This window comes from Anopheles merus, chromosome X, assembly GCF_017562075.2.
Source record: "Anopheles merus strain MAF chromosome X, AmerM5.1, whole genome shotgun sequence".
Taxonomy (NCBI): Eukaryota; Metazoa; Arthropoda; class Insecta; order Diptera; family Culicidae; genus Anopheles; species Anopheles merus.
Window position 1 is genome coordinate 7,696,239 of NC_054081.1, and position 18,718 is coordinate 7,714,956.

The following is an 18,718-nucleotide window of genomic DNA, read 5'->3' on the forward strand; positions in this document are numbered from 1 at the left end:
CATTTTCGCGGAGACGTCCTCGCAAGTGCTCGAACAACAAGGGTTTGGTTTTCGTCCTACTGAAACACCCATACAAGCAGAACGGTAACGGCATCCGGAGCGACGGAAAAAGCGAGAGAGCGCCGTGCGATTGGGTGCGGAGGGAAAAATTGCGAGAGATATGCTACGGTGGGATATATATATTTTTTTCTTACGCTCATTCGCACCCTCTATACGAGTGCGCGTGTGTGTGTGTTTGTTGTCCTTGCAAAGACGGGCTAGTTGAGATTCAGAGATCCATCAAATCTCGCCTCACCCACTCATCTACCCACCACGGTACCACAGCAATCGCGCAACGGCATTGACAGATTTTCAAGCACTCGAGCAGTGTCGAGCACTATCCACACACACACGCACACCGATTCTGGAAGGTCCTGTTTTCCTCGCCGTACGTTTCGAGCAGGAAAAAGGAGTTTTTCATCGTCCTGCGTGCGTATCTGTTGCAGTGCCTTGGCGTCTGTGCGCGTTTGTTAAAATGTCAAAAATATATGTTTTTATGTGCATCTTATTTATAACGAGGCGGATAGGAATTTGTAAACGACGGAGAAAATTAATGTAAAAATGTTTAAAAAAAACAATACAAAAAAATAAAAAAGTACAATAAAAAAGTCTTAAATAAAAACAAAAAAACATAAAACTAAGAGAAGAACGAGCGAAACAATGAGTAAAATGAATGTAAAACAATGAGTAAAACAAAGAAATAAATGGATTCCAAAAGGCTGAAGCTGAAAAAATAATATTAAAATACAACAAGTGTGGGCAAAATGTCAAAAAATATATGTTTTTATTTCTATCTTATTTCAAACAAGGCGCATACGTATAGGAATTTTTGGACGATGATGAAAATTGAAGTATGAATGGTTAAAAAAAATATTTAAAAAAGAGCAATACAAAGTACAATAAAAAGACTGAAATAAAAAAAACAATAAATCTATGTTAGGTACGAGCGAAATGATGGCTAAAATAAATATAAAACAATGAGTAAAACAAAGAAATAAATGGATTACAAACGGCTGAAGTTAAAACAATAATATTAAAAACACAGCAACAACAATAAACCTACGCCAAATACTAGCAAAACGAGAGAGAAGGAAGGTAGTTTCGGCTTCCTGCTTTGTAAACAGTAAACAGTTTCGCACAGCAGCCGACAGTCCGGCCGCGCTCGTGTATGTTTTATATATGTATATTTATTTCAGCCCATGCTAATATACAGTAGTTTTGTTCTGTTTTGTTTTAGTGATAAATACGCATTCGGTTTTTTTGTTTTGGTTTTGTTAGTAGCTATCAAACGCCGTATTTATACGTTACACAAGATGACAGTTAAGTTATTACATTGTTTAATTGATTTGATTAGCTGTTTATTTGTTGTTGTTTTTTTTTTTGTTTAAATTTTGCTGCATGCTTCATTCGTGTAATCGCGGCCAATTGTTTTGTCCTTTTTTCGCCCGTTTGCTTTTGCGCCTTTTGCTACTATTCCCTTGTGTTTTTTGCTTCTTTGCTTCTTTTTTGCGCGCGCGTGGTTGTTTTTTTGTGTATATGTGTATGTTAGTTGTATGCATGGTTTTGTTTGTTTTGTTCTTTACATTTATCTAATATTTACTCATATTATTTTGTTCAGACACAGCACACCCTCAAATGTGTTGTTTAGTTTGTTTGTTTTTTTTTTTTTACAAATTGCAGAAGTAAATATCCAAAATCATTTTTCCGAAAACAATTGTCAAACCATTGGTTCGTAAATAGGCGGCCATTTGGTTGTTTGTTTAATTTTTTTTACTTTCTGTTGCGTCTTTGCTTTGCTTGCTACTGCAATGTCTTGGTTGAACGTTGCGCAACGTTTCAGCAGTTAACTTGACATTCCGTCGGCCGTTTGCAACGGTTTACTGTTTTGGTTGCACTATAGCCACCGGCCTAGTAGTCGCAAAATCGTAACAGCGTTACGCGACGCGTTACGTTAGGAGTGTATAAAAAAAACATGCGAATCAAAACAAACACGATGGAGAAAAGGAGTGAGAGTGAGACAGAGTTTAATAAAATTAGTCGAAAGTCGAAAGCAAATACTGTTCACGGCATACGAAAAGCGATAGCGTTATGCAAAGAAATGTTTCATAGAATTTCATTTCCATTTCCCCGTCCACCAAAATGTGTGTAATACTTTTTACCGCTTCCTCAAACATTGTTGGCCCAGCATTAGGACCTCTAAGGATACAGAGTTTATCGGCAAGGGGCGAGTTGCTAACCGAAGACATGTAGATATTCGTAATTAACAGATTAACAGAAGCTGTAAGAGAGCTGTAACGACCGGCCTCTTTCACTGCTGTGCGATTGCCTTTTTGGTATGAGCATTTTAATGTTTCTTCCGCGTTTTTTCTGCTTACTTGTTTTATGTGCTGTCTGTCACTGGCTCCGTTTTCTCTTCTGCTTAAGGACGGTGTTTAAAGTTTCTTCTTTCTACTGTGGTTCCTTGCTGCTAGCCTTGTTCTCACGTCACGTCATCACCCACGCATTGTAGACCGTGTGCCAGTGGCATAGCTACTACCTGTCGCTACACCCCAGTCGCAATATTGCCTTTAAATGGACAGCTAACCCATTCAATCTTAAACAACTCCCACCGATATAAATCCCTTTACACAATATATGGACAGTAGAGTAGTTTTTTTGTGTGTATGTGTGAGTGTGTTTTGTTTGCTTGTTTATTATAATGGAGCGCAAGTAGCCGGTGAGTACTTTTCCACGATGAGGGCTGTTTTGTACCTCCAGAAGCGATATGGATGAAGCAGTGGGAATATGGACCCACCTGCATCGATAGACGTTCGAGCTTTGCCTTCCCTTTCGACGGCTCTGGGTTTTGTGGTGTGCGTATGTTTGTGTGTCATTTTGTTTGACTTTTTTTTAAACAAAATTATCGCCTTCGGTCACCACAACGGAGTAGCATCGAAAAAGTATAATGGCGAACCAGATCAATAGTGAGTTTACGCTCTCCGGTTCAAGGTTCTCATAGCTCATGTCATCGTGTTCGCGGCTCCACAACCAAGCCACTAAGCTTATCGCTCTCTCTCTCTCTCTTTCGCCCACTACGAAGGTCTTGCTAGCTGCTGGTTAGTATGTATATGTTTGTGTGTACGTATGTGTGTGTTGCCTTTCTTCTTTTGCTCATTCTAGCGTACCATTGTTTGCGTTCCTGGTTTTCAGAGTGTTGCAGTTTTAGCTTAATTTTGCTTATTTAAATGATTTCAAAAAATATATCAGTTTCTGAGATTCTTCTTCTTCATTGTTTCCTTGTTTTGCTTTTTGTTCGCTACAAGTTCTCTCATTCTCTGCCTTGCCTTCAGCTTGCCTATTTTGCCTTGCCCCATTAAGGTAGTTACAATAAATGGTATCTCTTTGGTTGTTGCACCGGTCTCATCGGTTTGGATGTTTTTTTTTGTTTTTTTTTTGTGTTGTGCTTTTCTTTGTTCCTCTACTAGCTCTGCTCCATTAGTGAAATGTTTCGATAGATAAGTGTTTCGTATTTGTTTCTCTCTTTCTTTTGCCTGCTTGTGCTTCAACTCGATTCTATAGCTTCCAATTTTTTTTCTCTTTTCTGTTGCTCTGTACGGCTTGTTATCTTGTGGCTTCCGGTCTCGCTACCATCAAAACTGCAAAAGCTATACTGTTTAATACCTTGCGTTTTTTTTTTGTTTCTGTTGTTGCCTTCTTTAATTGTTAAACCCAACGATATACATGTACTCGTGAAATGCCATTATGTAAAGCCAAGGTTTTGCGTTTAATGTGTATTGAGGCCCTGGGCATATACTATGCGTCTCCGCACACCCTGGTATGTATCTGTTTCTTTTTTGGGTTACGTATGGCGTAAAGCGTTTTGTGATCTGCGATTATGTGTGTTAGTGTACCCTTGTGAGTGTTCATGAGTGTGTTCGTGTGTGTGTGTGAGTTTTTTGTTTGTATATATTATATTCATAACGATAATTATGTAAGTTTGCAAGGCCAAGGTTATGAATCAATTCCAAAAAGATTGCTATAAATATACACACACACATAGATAATCGCGTTTTTCTTCATATATGTATACCCCATACAGAGAAATCATAACGTGTACACACATAGCTTTGGAACGTTGTCTGTGTGTAAATGTGTGTCTGTGTTTGTGTGTGTGTGTTTTTTATTTCTTCTTTCCCTTCCTGCAAAACATCTGCCTCCCGCAAGCGTAGGCCTCCTGCTCGGTGGTTCCTGCCGCTTGCGAGCAAAAATGACAAATTTATATGTATATCGGATTCTCCTGTCCAGTGAGCAGTCGGAACATGGACGTCGGCATGGTTTTCATCAGTATCTGGTGTGAGGAAGAAAGGAAAAAAGTAGAGAGTGAGAAGTGTCTTTGATGCCAGTATCGTGACGCTAGCAACAGCAGATCCACCGCGTCCACATACCTCACCAACAGACGTGGCTAGGAGATTCACAATCTTTTCGTGCGGTACCGCGACGACGCTTTGGTTGTTGATCTCGATGATGCGGTGGCCGACGCGAACACCACCCCGCTCCGCAATTCCTCCGCGCAGCAGGCTGCAAATCTATAAATACACAGACAAATGTAGACAAAGAGTCTTGCAGATGTAGCCACTATGGGTTAGGACCTTCTTCAGAATCTTTGCAATGAGTCAATTAATTTGAATCTCTTAATCCAATAAAGAATCTCCAATGTTCTTTTTCCAAAGAATCAGGAATCATCCGAGAATCTCTAAGTGCGAGTTCTTCATTGAATTACAGGTTTCTGTACCTATATCTTCCAATTCAGATGCAGAATCTTTGCAATGAGTCAATCAACCTGAATCTTTTAATCCAATAAAGAGTCTCCAATGTTCTTTCCAAAGAATCGGAAATCTTCAAGAATCTCTATGTGCGGGTTTTTCATTGAATTACAGGATTCTGAACCTATAACTTCGTAGTTTAAAAAGCTCTTGAATTTCTATGATAAGATTCATGAATTTCAAGTTTCACAATTCTTCAAAAGTTCATGAAATTCTAGATACATACAGCTCTTGTAAGTTTGGGTAATCTCAAGATGCATCACTCTTCCCAGGATGTACGTTAAACATTCGATACATGATTCTATTGACTCTTCACTGATGATTCATTGCGAAACACTTTTCTTTCAACAATTCTTCCAACCCACCCACCCGATACCTACCACACCGTTCTGTACGCTGAAGCCGAGCTGGTACTTGGTGTTCGGGCGCTTGATCTTCACCTCCACGACCGGCGCGCACGCACGACCGTGAACTTCACCACCGTCTGGTTCTTGGTGTTCTTTGATGTACCCCTGGCAGGTGGAGAGCGGCAGCCCGACCAGGCTCAGCCCGTTGATCGCGATGATCTGGTCGCCGATGTTCAGCTGGCCGCAGCGGGCGGCCGCCCCCGCCGACGCCAGGTTCGCGATCACGACCGTCGCAGCATCGAGCCCCAGCCGGACTCGACGATGACCACGCCGAGTATTTCGCCCTTCGCCTTCGGCACCACCACCTCCTTCTGCAGCTCCTTCTTGGCGAATATCTCCAGCTCGTCGCCGAAGATCTCCTGGCTGTTCAGCACCTCCTGGTAGTCCATCTCCTTCATAAAGCTGTGGTCCTCAATTCCGTTCGCCTTCAGGAACTCCATGTACGCGACCTGGAACGCCTGCCCGATGCTCTGCGCGATGAACTGGGCCTCCTCGCTCTCGAACACGTGGCAGATCATCTTTGGCGTCCGGTTGCCCTTCGGGCCGCCAGCCAGCTTCTGGGAGGGCGTGCTGCCACTGCCCGCCCCGTGCCCGGCCGTGTGCGTGCCCGAGCCGGTGCCCGCCCCGCCCGATGAGTCGGTCGAGTCGACGTCCTGCGGCACGAAGCGGCGCCGGGCCATCAGCACCACCAGATCGCCGATGTCGGCAATGTAGGAGATGGTGCGGAGCGCGTGGTCCATCATGATCTCCTTCAAGTCCGTGTTCAGCACCATGATCTTTTCGGTCGAGATGAACAGGTCGACCTCAGTGCTGGGCTGAACCTCACCGTCCGGTGACTGGTGGGAGGAGGGGGAAGAGCGAAATAGAAGAAAACAAAAACTCAATTATTATGTACGGTTGCGCAAACGAGGGGCTGTGGAGAGCTGTGGCTTACCAAAGCCTTAAGCCGGAACAGGACCAGGTGTTTGCGTGGAGCATCGTGTTGAGTCGTTGCATTGCATAAGACAGAGAATAGAACGTTAGTATGTCGATTGAGTAAGCAAGCAAATCGGTAGTTCGGTTCCTACCTTTATTCTAGATACGGCTTCCTCTGCCTGCAACATGCGGGTCGACTTTGTGGGCTGTCCTTCGCACACGAGCTGGGTAGATCCTAGGTAACGGGCCCGGAACAGGACACCTTCAATAAGAACTGCAGCACTGTGAAACGGGATAGAATACAATGAGCAAGACGCGTTCGTTTTACGTCCTATATATCTATATAGATATCTATAGCTACAGACGCCGGACATGGCAATCGAACTAAAAAGCAATCTAGTTTGCACGGGATTAGTTTACTTACAGCGAACAGTCCATCAACATGTGTGCCAGCATAGTAGTGACAGAGAAAGGGTGAACACATTACAATTAACGTCACACGTCCCACCACCATCCCCATTCCCCTCCCAAGCACACCCCACTTACCCTCCTTGTTCTTCGACTTTCGCTTCGAGTCGTTGTTGTGCAGCGATTTCGATTTGGTCGACCCGCCCGGGCTGCCGGAATCGTTCGACTTGTCCAGCAGGTTGCCCTCGCCGAGCGAGTGCTGCGGGCTCGGATTCGGCGACGTCAGCTGCGTCTGCGGCTCGTTCGGACCGTTGAAGTTGATCAGGTTGCCGCTCGGCGGCTTGGCGCTCTTGGCGCTAGCCGTCCCGCCGGCGCCACCATTCGCCGTACTGGGCGCGCCGGACGCTGGCGGCAGCGACGCCGAGGCCGCAATACCAAGATCCGGCAGGGGAACGCTGGCGCCAGTGCCCGCCATACCGGTCGAGCTGCCGCTGCCGCCACCCCCGGGAAGGAAGCTGCTTCCCCCGGCACTTCCGTTCGGCTGGGGACCGTTGCGCACTCCCACCGTGCCAGTGAGCCGTTCGCCGAGCGGACCGGAGGCTGGCAGCTTCCCGTTCGCGGCCGTATCCCGCGCTGCGCCACCGGCCACACCGGCCGGTTGGGATGCGCCCTGCTGCTGCTGCTGCTGTTGCTTCGGCGAAACCTTGCCGAGGGTGAGCAGGCGCGAGGCGCCCGTCTTGCGCTCGCCCGTACTCCACAGCTTGCCGCTGCCGCTCTCGTCGTAGAAGCCCTGGTCGTCGAGCCGCTGGTGCCCGAGCAGCCGGTCGGTTTCGAGATCGGTGTCCGGGTCCTCGTCCTCGTCCACCAGGGCCAGCGTTTTCGAGGCTGGCCCACCGGAACCTTGCCCGATCAGCACGTCTGTCTCGTCGGCAAAATCGGGCCCCGCGACGGCCACCGGTTTAGAGCACACTGGCGAGGAGGAGAGCTTGCAGGACGGCCCAGATACTCCGACCCCGGGCTGCAGCCCGTTCGACAGCGTTCCAGCACCGCTGGCCGCAGTCGGGCCCGTTGCCCCTGCGAGCGGTTTGCCGGCAAAGTCGTCGCTGGCGCGTGTGCGCGGTATCCAGATCGGGGAGAGGCTCGGGCCGGTACCAGCGCCGCCACCGCTCCCGGCGGTTCCGACCGTCCCGCTGCCCACCGGGCCGAGCGGGTCGGGAAAGTCGCCGGTCGCGCACAGACTGCCCTTGTCGAACGCTTTCCGCGATTGGTTGCCGCTAGCTAGGTTCAGGCTTTTTGTCTTCTGCAGACACAGCCGAATGTCCTTGAGCGTGGACTGCACGTCGGCGCTGGTCGCCTGGCCGTGGTTGAACTGCTGCTGTTGCTGTGATTGTTGCGGTTGTTGGGGTTGCCCTTGCTGCTGCTGTTGCTGTTGCGATTGCTGTTGCTGCTGCTGAAGTTGCTGTAGATGTTGCAGCTGGTGTTGCTTTTGCTGCTGTCCCGGTTGTTGTTGTTGCTGCTGCTGCTGCTGTTGCAACAGGGACATGTTATCACAATCGATCGAAGACTTCCTGTGCGGTGCTGGGGCTGGAGGTGGCGGTGTCGATTGGATAGTATCTGCGAAAACAGCCACAAAGGCACAAAGGGTACGAGATTAGACCAGGTTGCCATGCTTTTAGTCATCTTCGAGCTCCACCATGATATCAGACATAATAAGGCTACAAATCAAGATGTGATCCAAGAGATCACTATTGAGCTAAAATATCTTCACTACACTATACTTTAGAAGCTTCTTCCTATCATTAGGTTGAAGACTCATGCATCATAGGTCAAAACTGTTCACATAACAAGGACGCATCTCACAACTACAGAACAGCTTCGGCTCTAATCCATTAGAGACGTAGATTTGGAGTTCACGACTAGCATCATCTTCTAAGATCTGGCGGGAAATGCCAGACTATCTTTGTTGAGGACGCTATACAAGTATTGAGAACTTCCCTTTTGACATCTCCATACGGATTAGAGTTCTGAAAAGATATTTACTGCCCTCATTCAACACACCAATGTGGACAAATCTCATATGAGCTAGATGTGATTTCTCATGCTCTAACACTTTGATATCGAAGTTATGCGAGATCTGTTAGATCCTGTGTACATATACATTGCATGGACAATATAGCTGAAGAGCCTGAAGTACAATGAATTTCCAATATACTCTTCAGTGACCCTCACAACCAATATGGATTGTAAAAAGAATAGAACTCAGAATTGCAATCAATGATGTACTCAACTAAAGTAAGGTAGTTAAACAAACAAGAAGGAATCGTATGATGGCTACCCGAGTATGGTAGACCTCGCCGATTAGCATTCGTACTTACTTATGGTGTAGAGAGACTCCAGCTCTGGGTCGCGATTCTTAAATATGCTGGCGTTGTGCAGCATACTAGAGTTTAGCTTGAGATTTCCCATGCGGAAGGTGTTGTTGACGAAGTAGCCCTCCACGTTCGTGCCTTGGTTCTGCTGTTGCTGCTGTTGTGGTTGGTGCTGTTGCTGCTGCTGCTGCTGCTGTTGCTGTTGTACGTGTGGACCTTGTGCGGCTTTCAGCTCCTTCGACATGCTAGGTGACGAGGATATCGATGGCTTCGCTGTAACGGACGGTGACTGTGCGCCCAGCAAACCGTACGGGCCGGTGGCCGGGCCGGCCGACTGCATCATGCCGCCATTGCTGCCAGCCTGCCCGTGCTGCTTGACGCTGCCGACCGTGACCAGGTCGGGCGGCAGCAGGCCCGTCATCGGGTTCGCGCTCAGATTGTTCTCCGAGTCGGAGACGTGCCCGCTGGACAGCCCGTCCTCCAGCACCGGCATCGCGGCGTAGTAGCGCGTGTAGTTGTTCGCGTTGTTCGCGAACAGACAGTTGAGCGACTCGCCCGGGCCGGACGGTGCGCCCGAGGTCGCACTGATCACGCCATTGTTCAGATCGTCGCACATCGTCGCCCCGTTGCCCGAGATCAGCCCGAAGTCGCTGCCGTACTGGGGCGAGATTTCGCTATCGTAGTCGCCACAGTTGGAATCGTAGTCGGTCGTGTCGGGCGAGTAGTTGAAGTTTTTGCTGTACTTGCGCGCGTACACCTTGCGCCCGTCGCCACCGTCCCCGTTGAGCGAGTAGTGCAGCGGGTCCTTGTCGCTGCCGTTCGAGATCATCGGATGGCCGTCGTAGTTCGCCTCGTTGATGGCATCGTAGCTGCTGGTGCGGCTCTCCCCGTTGATGTACGCGCTGAACCGCAGCTCGCCCATGTTGGCATGCTGATTGGGTAGCTGGTTCGGTGGTTCGGCCTGGTGCTGCTGTTGCTGTTGCTGCTGCTGCTGTTGCTGCTGTTCCGGATAGCTCTTCAGCAGGCCACTCTGCACGTACATGGCGTAGTCGCGCGCATCACTAGCCGACTGGAGGGTGGACTTTAGCGACAGCCGCACACCGTCATCTTCCCGCCGGTCGTACTCGGCCGCACTGCAGTACCGATCCGACACATCTACCACCCCCAAACCGCCGTTGCCACCGCTATGACCTTTCAGATGGGCGTCCGATTTCTTCTTGCGCAGCCCGCAGTAGTCGGACAGGCGGGTCGATTTGCTCTTCAGCTTGTAGCTGTACTTCGCCAGCCCGTTAGCCTTCGCGTCGTCCTCGTCGTCCTCCTCCTCTCCGTCCTCCTCCTCTTCCTCGTCCTCCACGTCGGCCGTGTCGTCGTCCTCCTCCCGGCGGGCCGACCCATCGCCCAGCAGCGGCGACTTGGGCGAACGCACCAGCGTGTCCTGCTTGCCTGCCGCCCCATTCACGTTGCCAATGTACGTCGTTTCGATCGTTTTCGAGCGCTCCAGCTCAACCGGATAGTCGTAGTGCACGTCCAGACTCTCCCCATCCTCCTCCTCCCCGTCCTCCTCGTCCTCCTCCTCTGCGCTGTCATTGTAGTCGCTGAACTTTTCCACGTCCTCGGTCGAGGGGCACTTGAAGAACTCCTCCAGCACTTTGCGCGTCTCCGAAAACTCGTACAGATAGTCGAACGTGGAGGAGTTGGCGATCGGCGGAAAGCCGGACGAACCGCCGATGTGCTGCAGCTCGTTCTCGGGCGTTTGGGCGCTCAGCTGCAACTTCTCCAGGCTCGTCTTGCCGCCCATCTCGGACGGTGATAGCTTGCCGGGCAGCATGTCGTAGATGTGATGGTCGTGGTGCTGCTGATGCTGCTGCTGCTGCTGTTCCTTGCGCGTCCCGGAAATTTTGGAAAGCTCTCCAGCGCCGTAGCTGCTCGTACATTCGGTATCGTTTGCGGATCGTTTGGAATCGAGCAGCAGCGTCTTGCTGAGGGTGGAGTTGACCTGATCCAACAGCGAAGGCGAACAGCTGGCATTGGTGGAGGACGTTTGAGCGACTGTGCCAGCCATACTGCTGCCGCTACCGGCAGTACCGACTGTAGCGGGTACTACGCGCTGGGGGAATCCGGGACGAGGTAGCGATAGCAGTGACGGTGACGTCAGGTTTATCTTCACACTGGACGCTAGGTAGCAGTCGCTTTCGTCACACAGGTTCAGGCCAAACCGACGCGGCGAGCCGTCGTACTCTGAGAATAGTGGGGAGAGATGGACACACATGGATAAAGGACTTACCGCGTAAATACTGTTGGAATGTTATTAATTTGAGCTGATTGTATACGCCTCTTGGCTGGAGACGCTTTTTTAGGGAGGGGTGGATAGGTTAGGTATTAAATTCTGATTCGGGATAAGTTAAGGAACGGTTCTATGATAAGATCAGGCTTTAATCAATTTCATATTCAGTCCTAGCAGCGAAGTATGTTCAGTGGGAATTACTGAATCCTTGGACAGATTCAACAGCAGTTATTCAACCAGAGTTGGCTCAAGATATGCTCTAAGACCAGTTTTTGAACAGGGATAGGTTCCAAGATTGTGCTATGTTTCAGAATCTGTGTCATGTCTGGGATAGATTCGAGATGAAATTCAGGAACATAATAGACTTGAATGCAGTTCCTGGTGCGGAATAGGTACAAAGCTTATTCCAGACCCGAAATAGATTCGGTGTCAATTTCTGGATCTGAATAGATTTCGTGTCCATTACATAGCTGAAACAGAGCTAGGATCAGTTCAAAAACTTGGATATCTTAGGTATATGTTCTAGGACATGATCAAGATGAATTCCATGTATGTTGTTCGACCGGGATAGATTCAAGATTCGTTATAGGCCCTGGATAAGTTCAGAAAGAGTGCAAGGATCAGAAATGCATCGGATCCTAAGGCCGGAATAAGTCTAATGTTCTGGAATTCAGATAAAGGATTTGAGCCTAGATATTGGGTCTGAAAGGATCGATTTTAAAAACCGAGTATAACTTAGTTCAATGAGTGATGGAATGGAAGCTGAGAGAGACCCATTCCAAAAATTGCAGAGTGCAGATTAGGTTCACGAAGTTCCAGTACCACCGTTCCCTACCACCTTAAACTGCCCTCCACCGCCGGGCTGCCAAGCAGTAGTACTCACCAATAATGTTCGACCCGGTGCTTTGGGACTTGTTCTCCGCTAACTCCGGCTCTCCCTCGTCCCGCTTGGCCGGATAGTGTCCCAGCAGCTTGTCGGCAAAGTCGACCGAGGGCTCGCACTGCTCCACGCTCGGGCTGGCCACGCTCAGCCCCACGTGCGGTCCGTGCTCCAGCTTCTGCCCCAGGTGCAGCAGCCCCTTCCGGGCGGTCGGCCCCTCGTCCGGCAGGTCCTGCTGTTTCGGCTGCGCCACCGACAGCGTGTTGCCGTGCTCCTTGGCATTGCTGCTCAGCACAACGATCTCACCCTCACCGGCGGCCCCACCGTCACCCCCGAGCGCACCGTAGCCCCCGAGCCCGAGCTTGTCCTTGCGCGTACCGTTGTACGTCTGCATCTCGTGCTGGTAGTTGAAGTACTTCAGCTTGTCCTCCATGTCGCTCTCGTCCTCGAGCGGCGACTGCAGCACCATGTTGTAGCAGCTCACCGGCTTGTAGGTGGAGCCGGACCCCACCACACCCGCCCGCTTCGGTGGCTGCATCATCGAACCACCACCAGTGCTGCCGCCACCGGCCCCCGGCCCGCCTCCCTTCGACTTGGGCCCGGTCGACGGGTAGTGCGAGACGGACAGGTGGCAGTAGTTGCGCTCCATCCAGCGTGGGGTCGGTCCCGCACCGGCAACCTCCCGCTTCAGCCGCTCGTCCCGCGTGTCGTCCTCATCGGACAGAAGAAGACCGGTGGATTGGCCACCACCACCACCACCCCCGTTGCCCAACGCGGCGCTGATAGCAGATTGAGTTTCGGTTGGCGAGCAGGTCAGCGGCGGCGGTTGATTGCTGTAGTAGTAGCCGTACCCGTCCGGGACGGTGCTGCCGCCCCCCTTGGCGGCCGATTGATTGGGCGCACCGTGCTTCACACTGCCGCCGGTGCTGCCCCCACCGATGCCCCCGTACAGTTCGCCCTTGATGTTGCCACCGTAGTGGTTGTTGTTGCCACCGGAACTGCCGCTGCCTGCGTTGCCGGTACTGCTGATGCTGCTGCTGTTGTTGTTGTTATTGTTGTTGTTGTTGTTGCTGCTGGTGACGTTGCTGTTGTTGCTGCCGCCCTTGCCGACGACCAGCTCCTTCTCCGTAGCGTACTCAAACTCGCCCGTACCACTACCACTACCACCACCACCACCACCACCGCCATTGTTATTGCCGAACGTCCCCATGTCCATGTACACCTTGGCCGGTCCGGCCCCTTGCGCTGTGGCGACCGTCGGCGGGCTCGTGCGCGTCACGTACGTCCCGAGCGACAGGCTGCCGACGTCCATCAGGCAATTATTGTTACTGTTTTTGCCACCACCACCACCACCACCACCACCAACACCAACACCACCACCGTTTGCACTCGCACCACTGCTCAGGACATAGTGGTGGTAGTCACTGCGCGGTTTGCACTTCGGGAACAGCAGCGAAATCTTCTGCTCGCTCAGGCTGAGCTCGTGCCCGGCTGCCGCCGCCGTCGTTGCGTCCGTACCCGTCGTCAGCACCGCACCGCCGCCTGCCGTCTCGACTGCCGCACCGCTGAAAGGCAGGGAGGAGGAGGAGGTGGTGGAGGATATAGGGCTGCTATCATCGTGGCGGTCGGCCGTGCCGGCACTCTCTACCGGTGCAGCGGCCGGTGGCTTCCGGTCGAAGGCAACGGTCGAGCTGACCATTGCGTCCCAGCGGCGGCCCGCCCCACCTCCTCGTGTGCTCGCCGGTGTGTTTGTGGGAGTGTGTGGAAAGGTGTATGTGTGTGTGTGTGTGTGCTTTTAACCCCCTTTGCGTTCTGCGGGAGGCGCGGCGGCCGCCTGTGCTTCAAGGGGGGCCCAAGTTTGTGTTCTTTGTTTGCTTCGTTGTTGTTGTTGTTGTTGGTTTGTTAGGGAAGGATGTGTTTTTGGGATGATAATACACACACAAACACACAAAAACACAGACACACAAACACACAATCACACACACACACACAAATAGAACACACGCGTGCAAGGACAACCTCTTTTGCCGCACAATGGGAAGAAAAAAAGGGCAAAAAAAACCCGTCGCCTCCCTTCCCTTTTTTTTTGTTCCCCTCCCACCCCGTCTGCTTTCCTGCGTTTCTGCTCGTTTTTGGGGGGGGGGGGCAGCCGACTGACGAGTTGTGGGGGTCTGGGGATGGGGAGAGGGTGGTGGGGTTTGAGGAGGGGGGGAGGATAAGAGTGTTGGGGCTCGGGGGAGGAACTCGTTTTTTGCTCTGCTTCTTCTTTTAGTGTTGTTTTGTTTAGGGCTTTTTTTTGTTTTTGTTTTTGGCTAATCTTTTCTTATCCGATGGCGGTACGCGGTAGGTAGGAGGTGTGTGTAGAAGTGTTACTGGAGGTGCTGGAAATGTAACAAATGTTAAAAACGCACTTTAATAACGGGACACACATACGCACGCACACACACCAGGATGGCATCAAGGAGAAGGATGGAGCGGATGAAATGTTTTTTTTGGGGTTTTTTGTTGGGGAGATTGCAGATGGACTAGTTCCTACTGAGCGTTTGATGGACGAAATGGGCTCGTACGGGGGGATGGAGGGAGATTTTTTTCATACTCTCAAATACACACACACACACAAGCACAGATACATACACACAAACAAACGGGCACACGGACGGTATGATGATTAGCGCAAATGTGTGGCAGCGTTGCCCGACTAGTAGTAGCAGCAGCAGATTGCAAAATACACGCCGTACGTCAAGCCGTGGGTGAGGGGAGGGAGGGGGTTGAAGGAAACTGTGTGGTCGGCACGGCAAGGGTGCACGAAATTCGAACGCTCACGAACGTTTTCTTGCCCCGCACGTACGGTGGCCGTGCTGCGTGTTGTTTTGCTTTTCTCTCGCTATTTGCGCTCTGACACACACACACACACACACAGGCACACATACACACAGCGGCGCTCGGCCGAAGGAAGGAAGCAGGAGCCGTAGAAAAATCGATAATCGAATCCTTGCACATACACGCAGCAGTAGCAGCAGTGTGGATAATTTGCAGTGTGGATGACTCACAGGGAAAATAAAAAAGGGGATATCTCTCTCTCTCTCTCTCTTTCTCTCTCTCTCTCTTTCACTCTTTCTCTCTTTCTCTCTATCCCTCTCTCTTTCTCTCTATCCCTCTCTCTTTCTCTCTCTCCCTCTCTCTTTCTCTCTCTCTCTCTTTCTCCCTCTCTTTCTCTCTCTTTCTCTCTATCTCTCTCTCTTTCTCTCTGTCTTTCTCTCTCTTTCTCTCTCTTTCTCTATCTCTCTCTTTCTCTCTCTCACACACACTCTCTCTTCCTCTTTCACTCTCTCGTTCGTACGTTTTCCACGCGACACTCTCACTCAACCTCTGTGTATGTGTGTGTATTTCTTGCTTTACAAGAGTGTCTGCGTATGGCTTGGTGATGGTGTGTACAAATGGAAATGCAAACTAAACGAGACACAGGGGTCTGCGCGCCGTTCTATTACACGTAGGGTTTTTTTGCACGATGAAAAATTTTACCCTCAATTTAAACCAACAACAACAACAACAACAAAAGGGATAGGGTGAAACAAAACTAAAAAAATGTGTGTTAGGGTGACCGACTACAATATGGTAGGCGTGTGTATGGGTTCGATGGGTGGATGGGTGGGTGGGGGGCGTTTCAGAGCAGAAGCCAGGGGTGCCAAGTGAGGGGGAAGCGAATAAGCGGAGCAGAGCAGAGCAGAGAGAAGCAGCCATAGACCACACAAGTGTGCCAGACACACACACACACACATACACAAAGCGAACGAGACGAAAAGGAGACTTTGTGCACAAAACTGTGTGCGGCGAATTTTACAGACGACCCAGGGTCGAAAATGCGAACTAAAATGTTTGAAAGTCCTTCCCCCCTTCTTCACGCACACAACCACACACTATCACACACACAATCACACACACACACACACCTACACAGATGTAGTAATGATTGGAGTTCGATTTTTGTGTCCTGTTCAGCGTGTGCTCACAATTGTTACAAATTTACAGCCCACACACACACACACACACCCGAGCGCGCGCGCACACACACACCAGACACACTGCACAGCACACGGACAAATTGCACACATACACTCACACACACTTACACACACACACACAGCCGCAAAGAATCGCGCATATGCGTGTGGGTATTTTTCTTTGCGTTTTGTTGTTTGCGTGTATAGATGTATGTATGGAGCACTTTTCCTACAGCGAATCGCAGAAGCATCGAGGAATTTTCCTTGCCACCATACGGGGTTTTTCTTTTCTTTTTTTTTTTTTTTGATGGGAAGGAAATTGGGAGCCGAAGCGAAAACGGGATTGAAGCTCTATCCAATGAGGCACACACACACACACACACACACGGTCCCACCACTCACCTCAGGGGTGAATGTCCGTCTCAGGGTGGAAGGAAGGGTGGGGAAGGATTGTAAGGACTTTTTTTTTGGTTGTGATACAGCCGTGAAAAAGCACTCAAAAAGCACGAAAGCTGGTGAGATTGGGGGGGGAGGGGGTGGCCGACCCAAAAACGGGGGACCGCATGAACGCACCGTGCCACAACGGGCTCAATGCAAGTGAACTCAGTTGGATGCGACGAGAGGGAGTAGGGGGAGGGGGTTGGGTGGGTGGTATTGGAGAAGGGTGTCTTGTGTGTCGGAAATGTTTTGTTTCATTGCATAACGGCTAAAAGTGTTATGTTGCTTGCACAAAAAACGGTGCACCAAAACGGTGTGATGCGAGTGAGCACGAGCAAATTATTAAAAAAAAACAAAAACCGCAGAAGTAACACAAGAGGGGCAGCTGGAAAAGCACAGCACAGCGGTGGAGGGGTGGAAGCGGGGGCGCCACCGTTTTTTTTTTGTACAAAAGCGATTTAAATATTGCAGCACAAAACACGGGAACTACATGGGACACCTTTTTTTCACAGTCGTGTGATGGTTCCCCAAACACTTTGCTTGCTTGCGGAGTGGCAGAAATGGAGTTGAGATGTAAAACCAAAAAAAACGAAACCAACAACGAAAAGAAAAAAACGCATAGAGCCAATCGTCCTCGATTCTTACGCTTGTTTAACCGCACATCGAAACACACTTTGCCTTTTTAACGACTTCCCTGCGACTGTTGCACTTCCTTTCGGTGGTGCTCTGGTGGAAATTGCGATTTCATTGATCCCCTTCACAGTCCAGGCGCCCGAGACACACACACACACACACTCACACAGGGGATTTCCACTGTTTACCACACACACACACATACATGCATATATACGTACACGCAGACAGGGAGACACGGTCCAACACCAGCAACGGTGCGCACACAGAGGAGCCTAGCATCGATCCTGCCACTCGCAAACGCTCACTCTCTCTCTCTCTCTCTCTCTCTTTATATAGGACTTGCTCGCTCTTCAACTCTTTCCTTTCTGCTGCGTAGCCTGTGCTGTAGCCACCGGGAAGCCGTGGCACTATTCAAAAAAACCGTTTCGGAAACAAAAACGTCACACGCGTTCGCCATCGCGTGAGCGTGTCCTTGCACGATCGCAAACAATTTTGTTGTGCCATTTCTCGGGGTCTGCCGCAATGCTGGCTACAATTGGCATGCTTGTCTGTGTGTTGTTTTTGTTTCATTTTCTTTCCTCCCTTTCCTATTTCCTATCAAACTGATTGCAGATTGAATTAAAACGAAATTAAACTGAAAACTTTTGCGACAGCGCGGACTTGAGAAATGTGATACCAAATACTCAGCCACTCACGATAGTTAATTAGGCACTCAGAGCTAGTCCTTAGATGCATGACTGTGGTTATCGCCATTTTTTTCTTCTCATCTGCGAAAAGCTGATAGACCGTGGGGCCATGGGGCTTTCTTAGGCTGAGAAAACATTCTCATGCATTTATTAAAGTTTTTCACGCACTCAACACTTGTGCTCAGATGCGAACCCGTGGCCGTCGTCAGTTTTTCTCATTCCGAGAAACTGATATTGCCACTCAAGCTTTATTAGAAGCTTTAAATAGAAAATAACTTCTTGGTCGCATATTTGTCAGCCTTTTTCAATTGTAAATATTGAAAACAATTTTCAACGTAATTACCGACAAAAAATGCACTTATTCAAATAATTCATTGCTGCATCGTTAGTTATCTCTACTTTTTTTTTCAACAGCTTTTGAGAAATCCCCGTTCTTAGCGTTTGTCGAATCGGAACAAAATCGGTTTTGAGAATCTTTGAGAATCTTTGAGAAAGTTGACGATGCAGCGATCGGCTACCTGAAATATAAGCAATTGTGCTATTTCTTTTTCGATAACCACTTTGGAAAATGTATTCAATATTTATAATTGAAACAGTTTAAAAAAACATGCGATCAAAAACATATTTTCTATTTAAAGCTCCAAATAAAACATGAGTGGCTTTATCAGTTTCTCAGAGTGAGAAAAATTGATGACGGCCACGAGCTCGCGTCTGAGAACAAGTTTTGAGTGCTTGAGAAACTTAAATGAGTGCTTGAGAATGTTTTCTCAGCTTGAGAAAGCCTCGTGGCCCCGCGGCCTAAAGCATTCATGAGTGCCTGAGAAAATGAGCGTCCAGAAACGCCATGGGATTA

At 49.6% G+C, this 18,718-nt stretch overlaps 1 protein-coding gene across 1 annotated transcript in view; it reads right to left on the bottom strand.

Annotated features, from left to right (window-relative positions):
- Positions 1-1,206: 1,206 nt before the first annotated feature.
- Positions 1,207-18,718, bottom strand: part of LOC121589590 — a 43,101-nt gene continuing 25,589 nt past the window's right edge. Inside the window, 11 exon segments of the mRNA XM_041908646.1 lie at positions 1,207-4,366; positions 4,464-4,604; positions 5,222-5,301; positions 5,304-5,343; positions 5,345-5,481; positions 5,484-6,084; positions 6,183-6,188; positions 6,316-6,437; positions 6,710-8,185; positions 8,947-11,178; positions 12,108-13,896. Coding sequence (XP_041764580.1) covers positions 4,295-4,366; positions 4,464-4,604; positions 5,222-5,301; positions 5,304-5,343; positions 5,345-5,481; positions 5,484-6,084; positions 6,183-6,188; positions 6,316-6,437; positions 6,710-8,185; positions 8,947-11,178; positions 12,108-13,896 — 6,696 coding nt within the window. The 3' untranslated portion in view covers positions 1,207-4,294.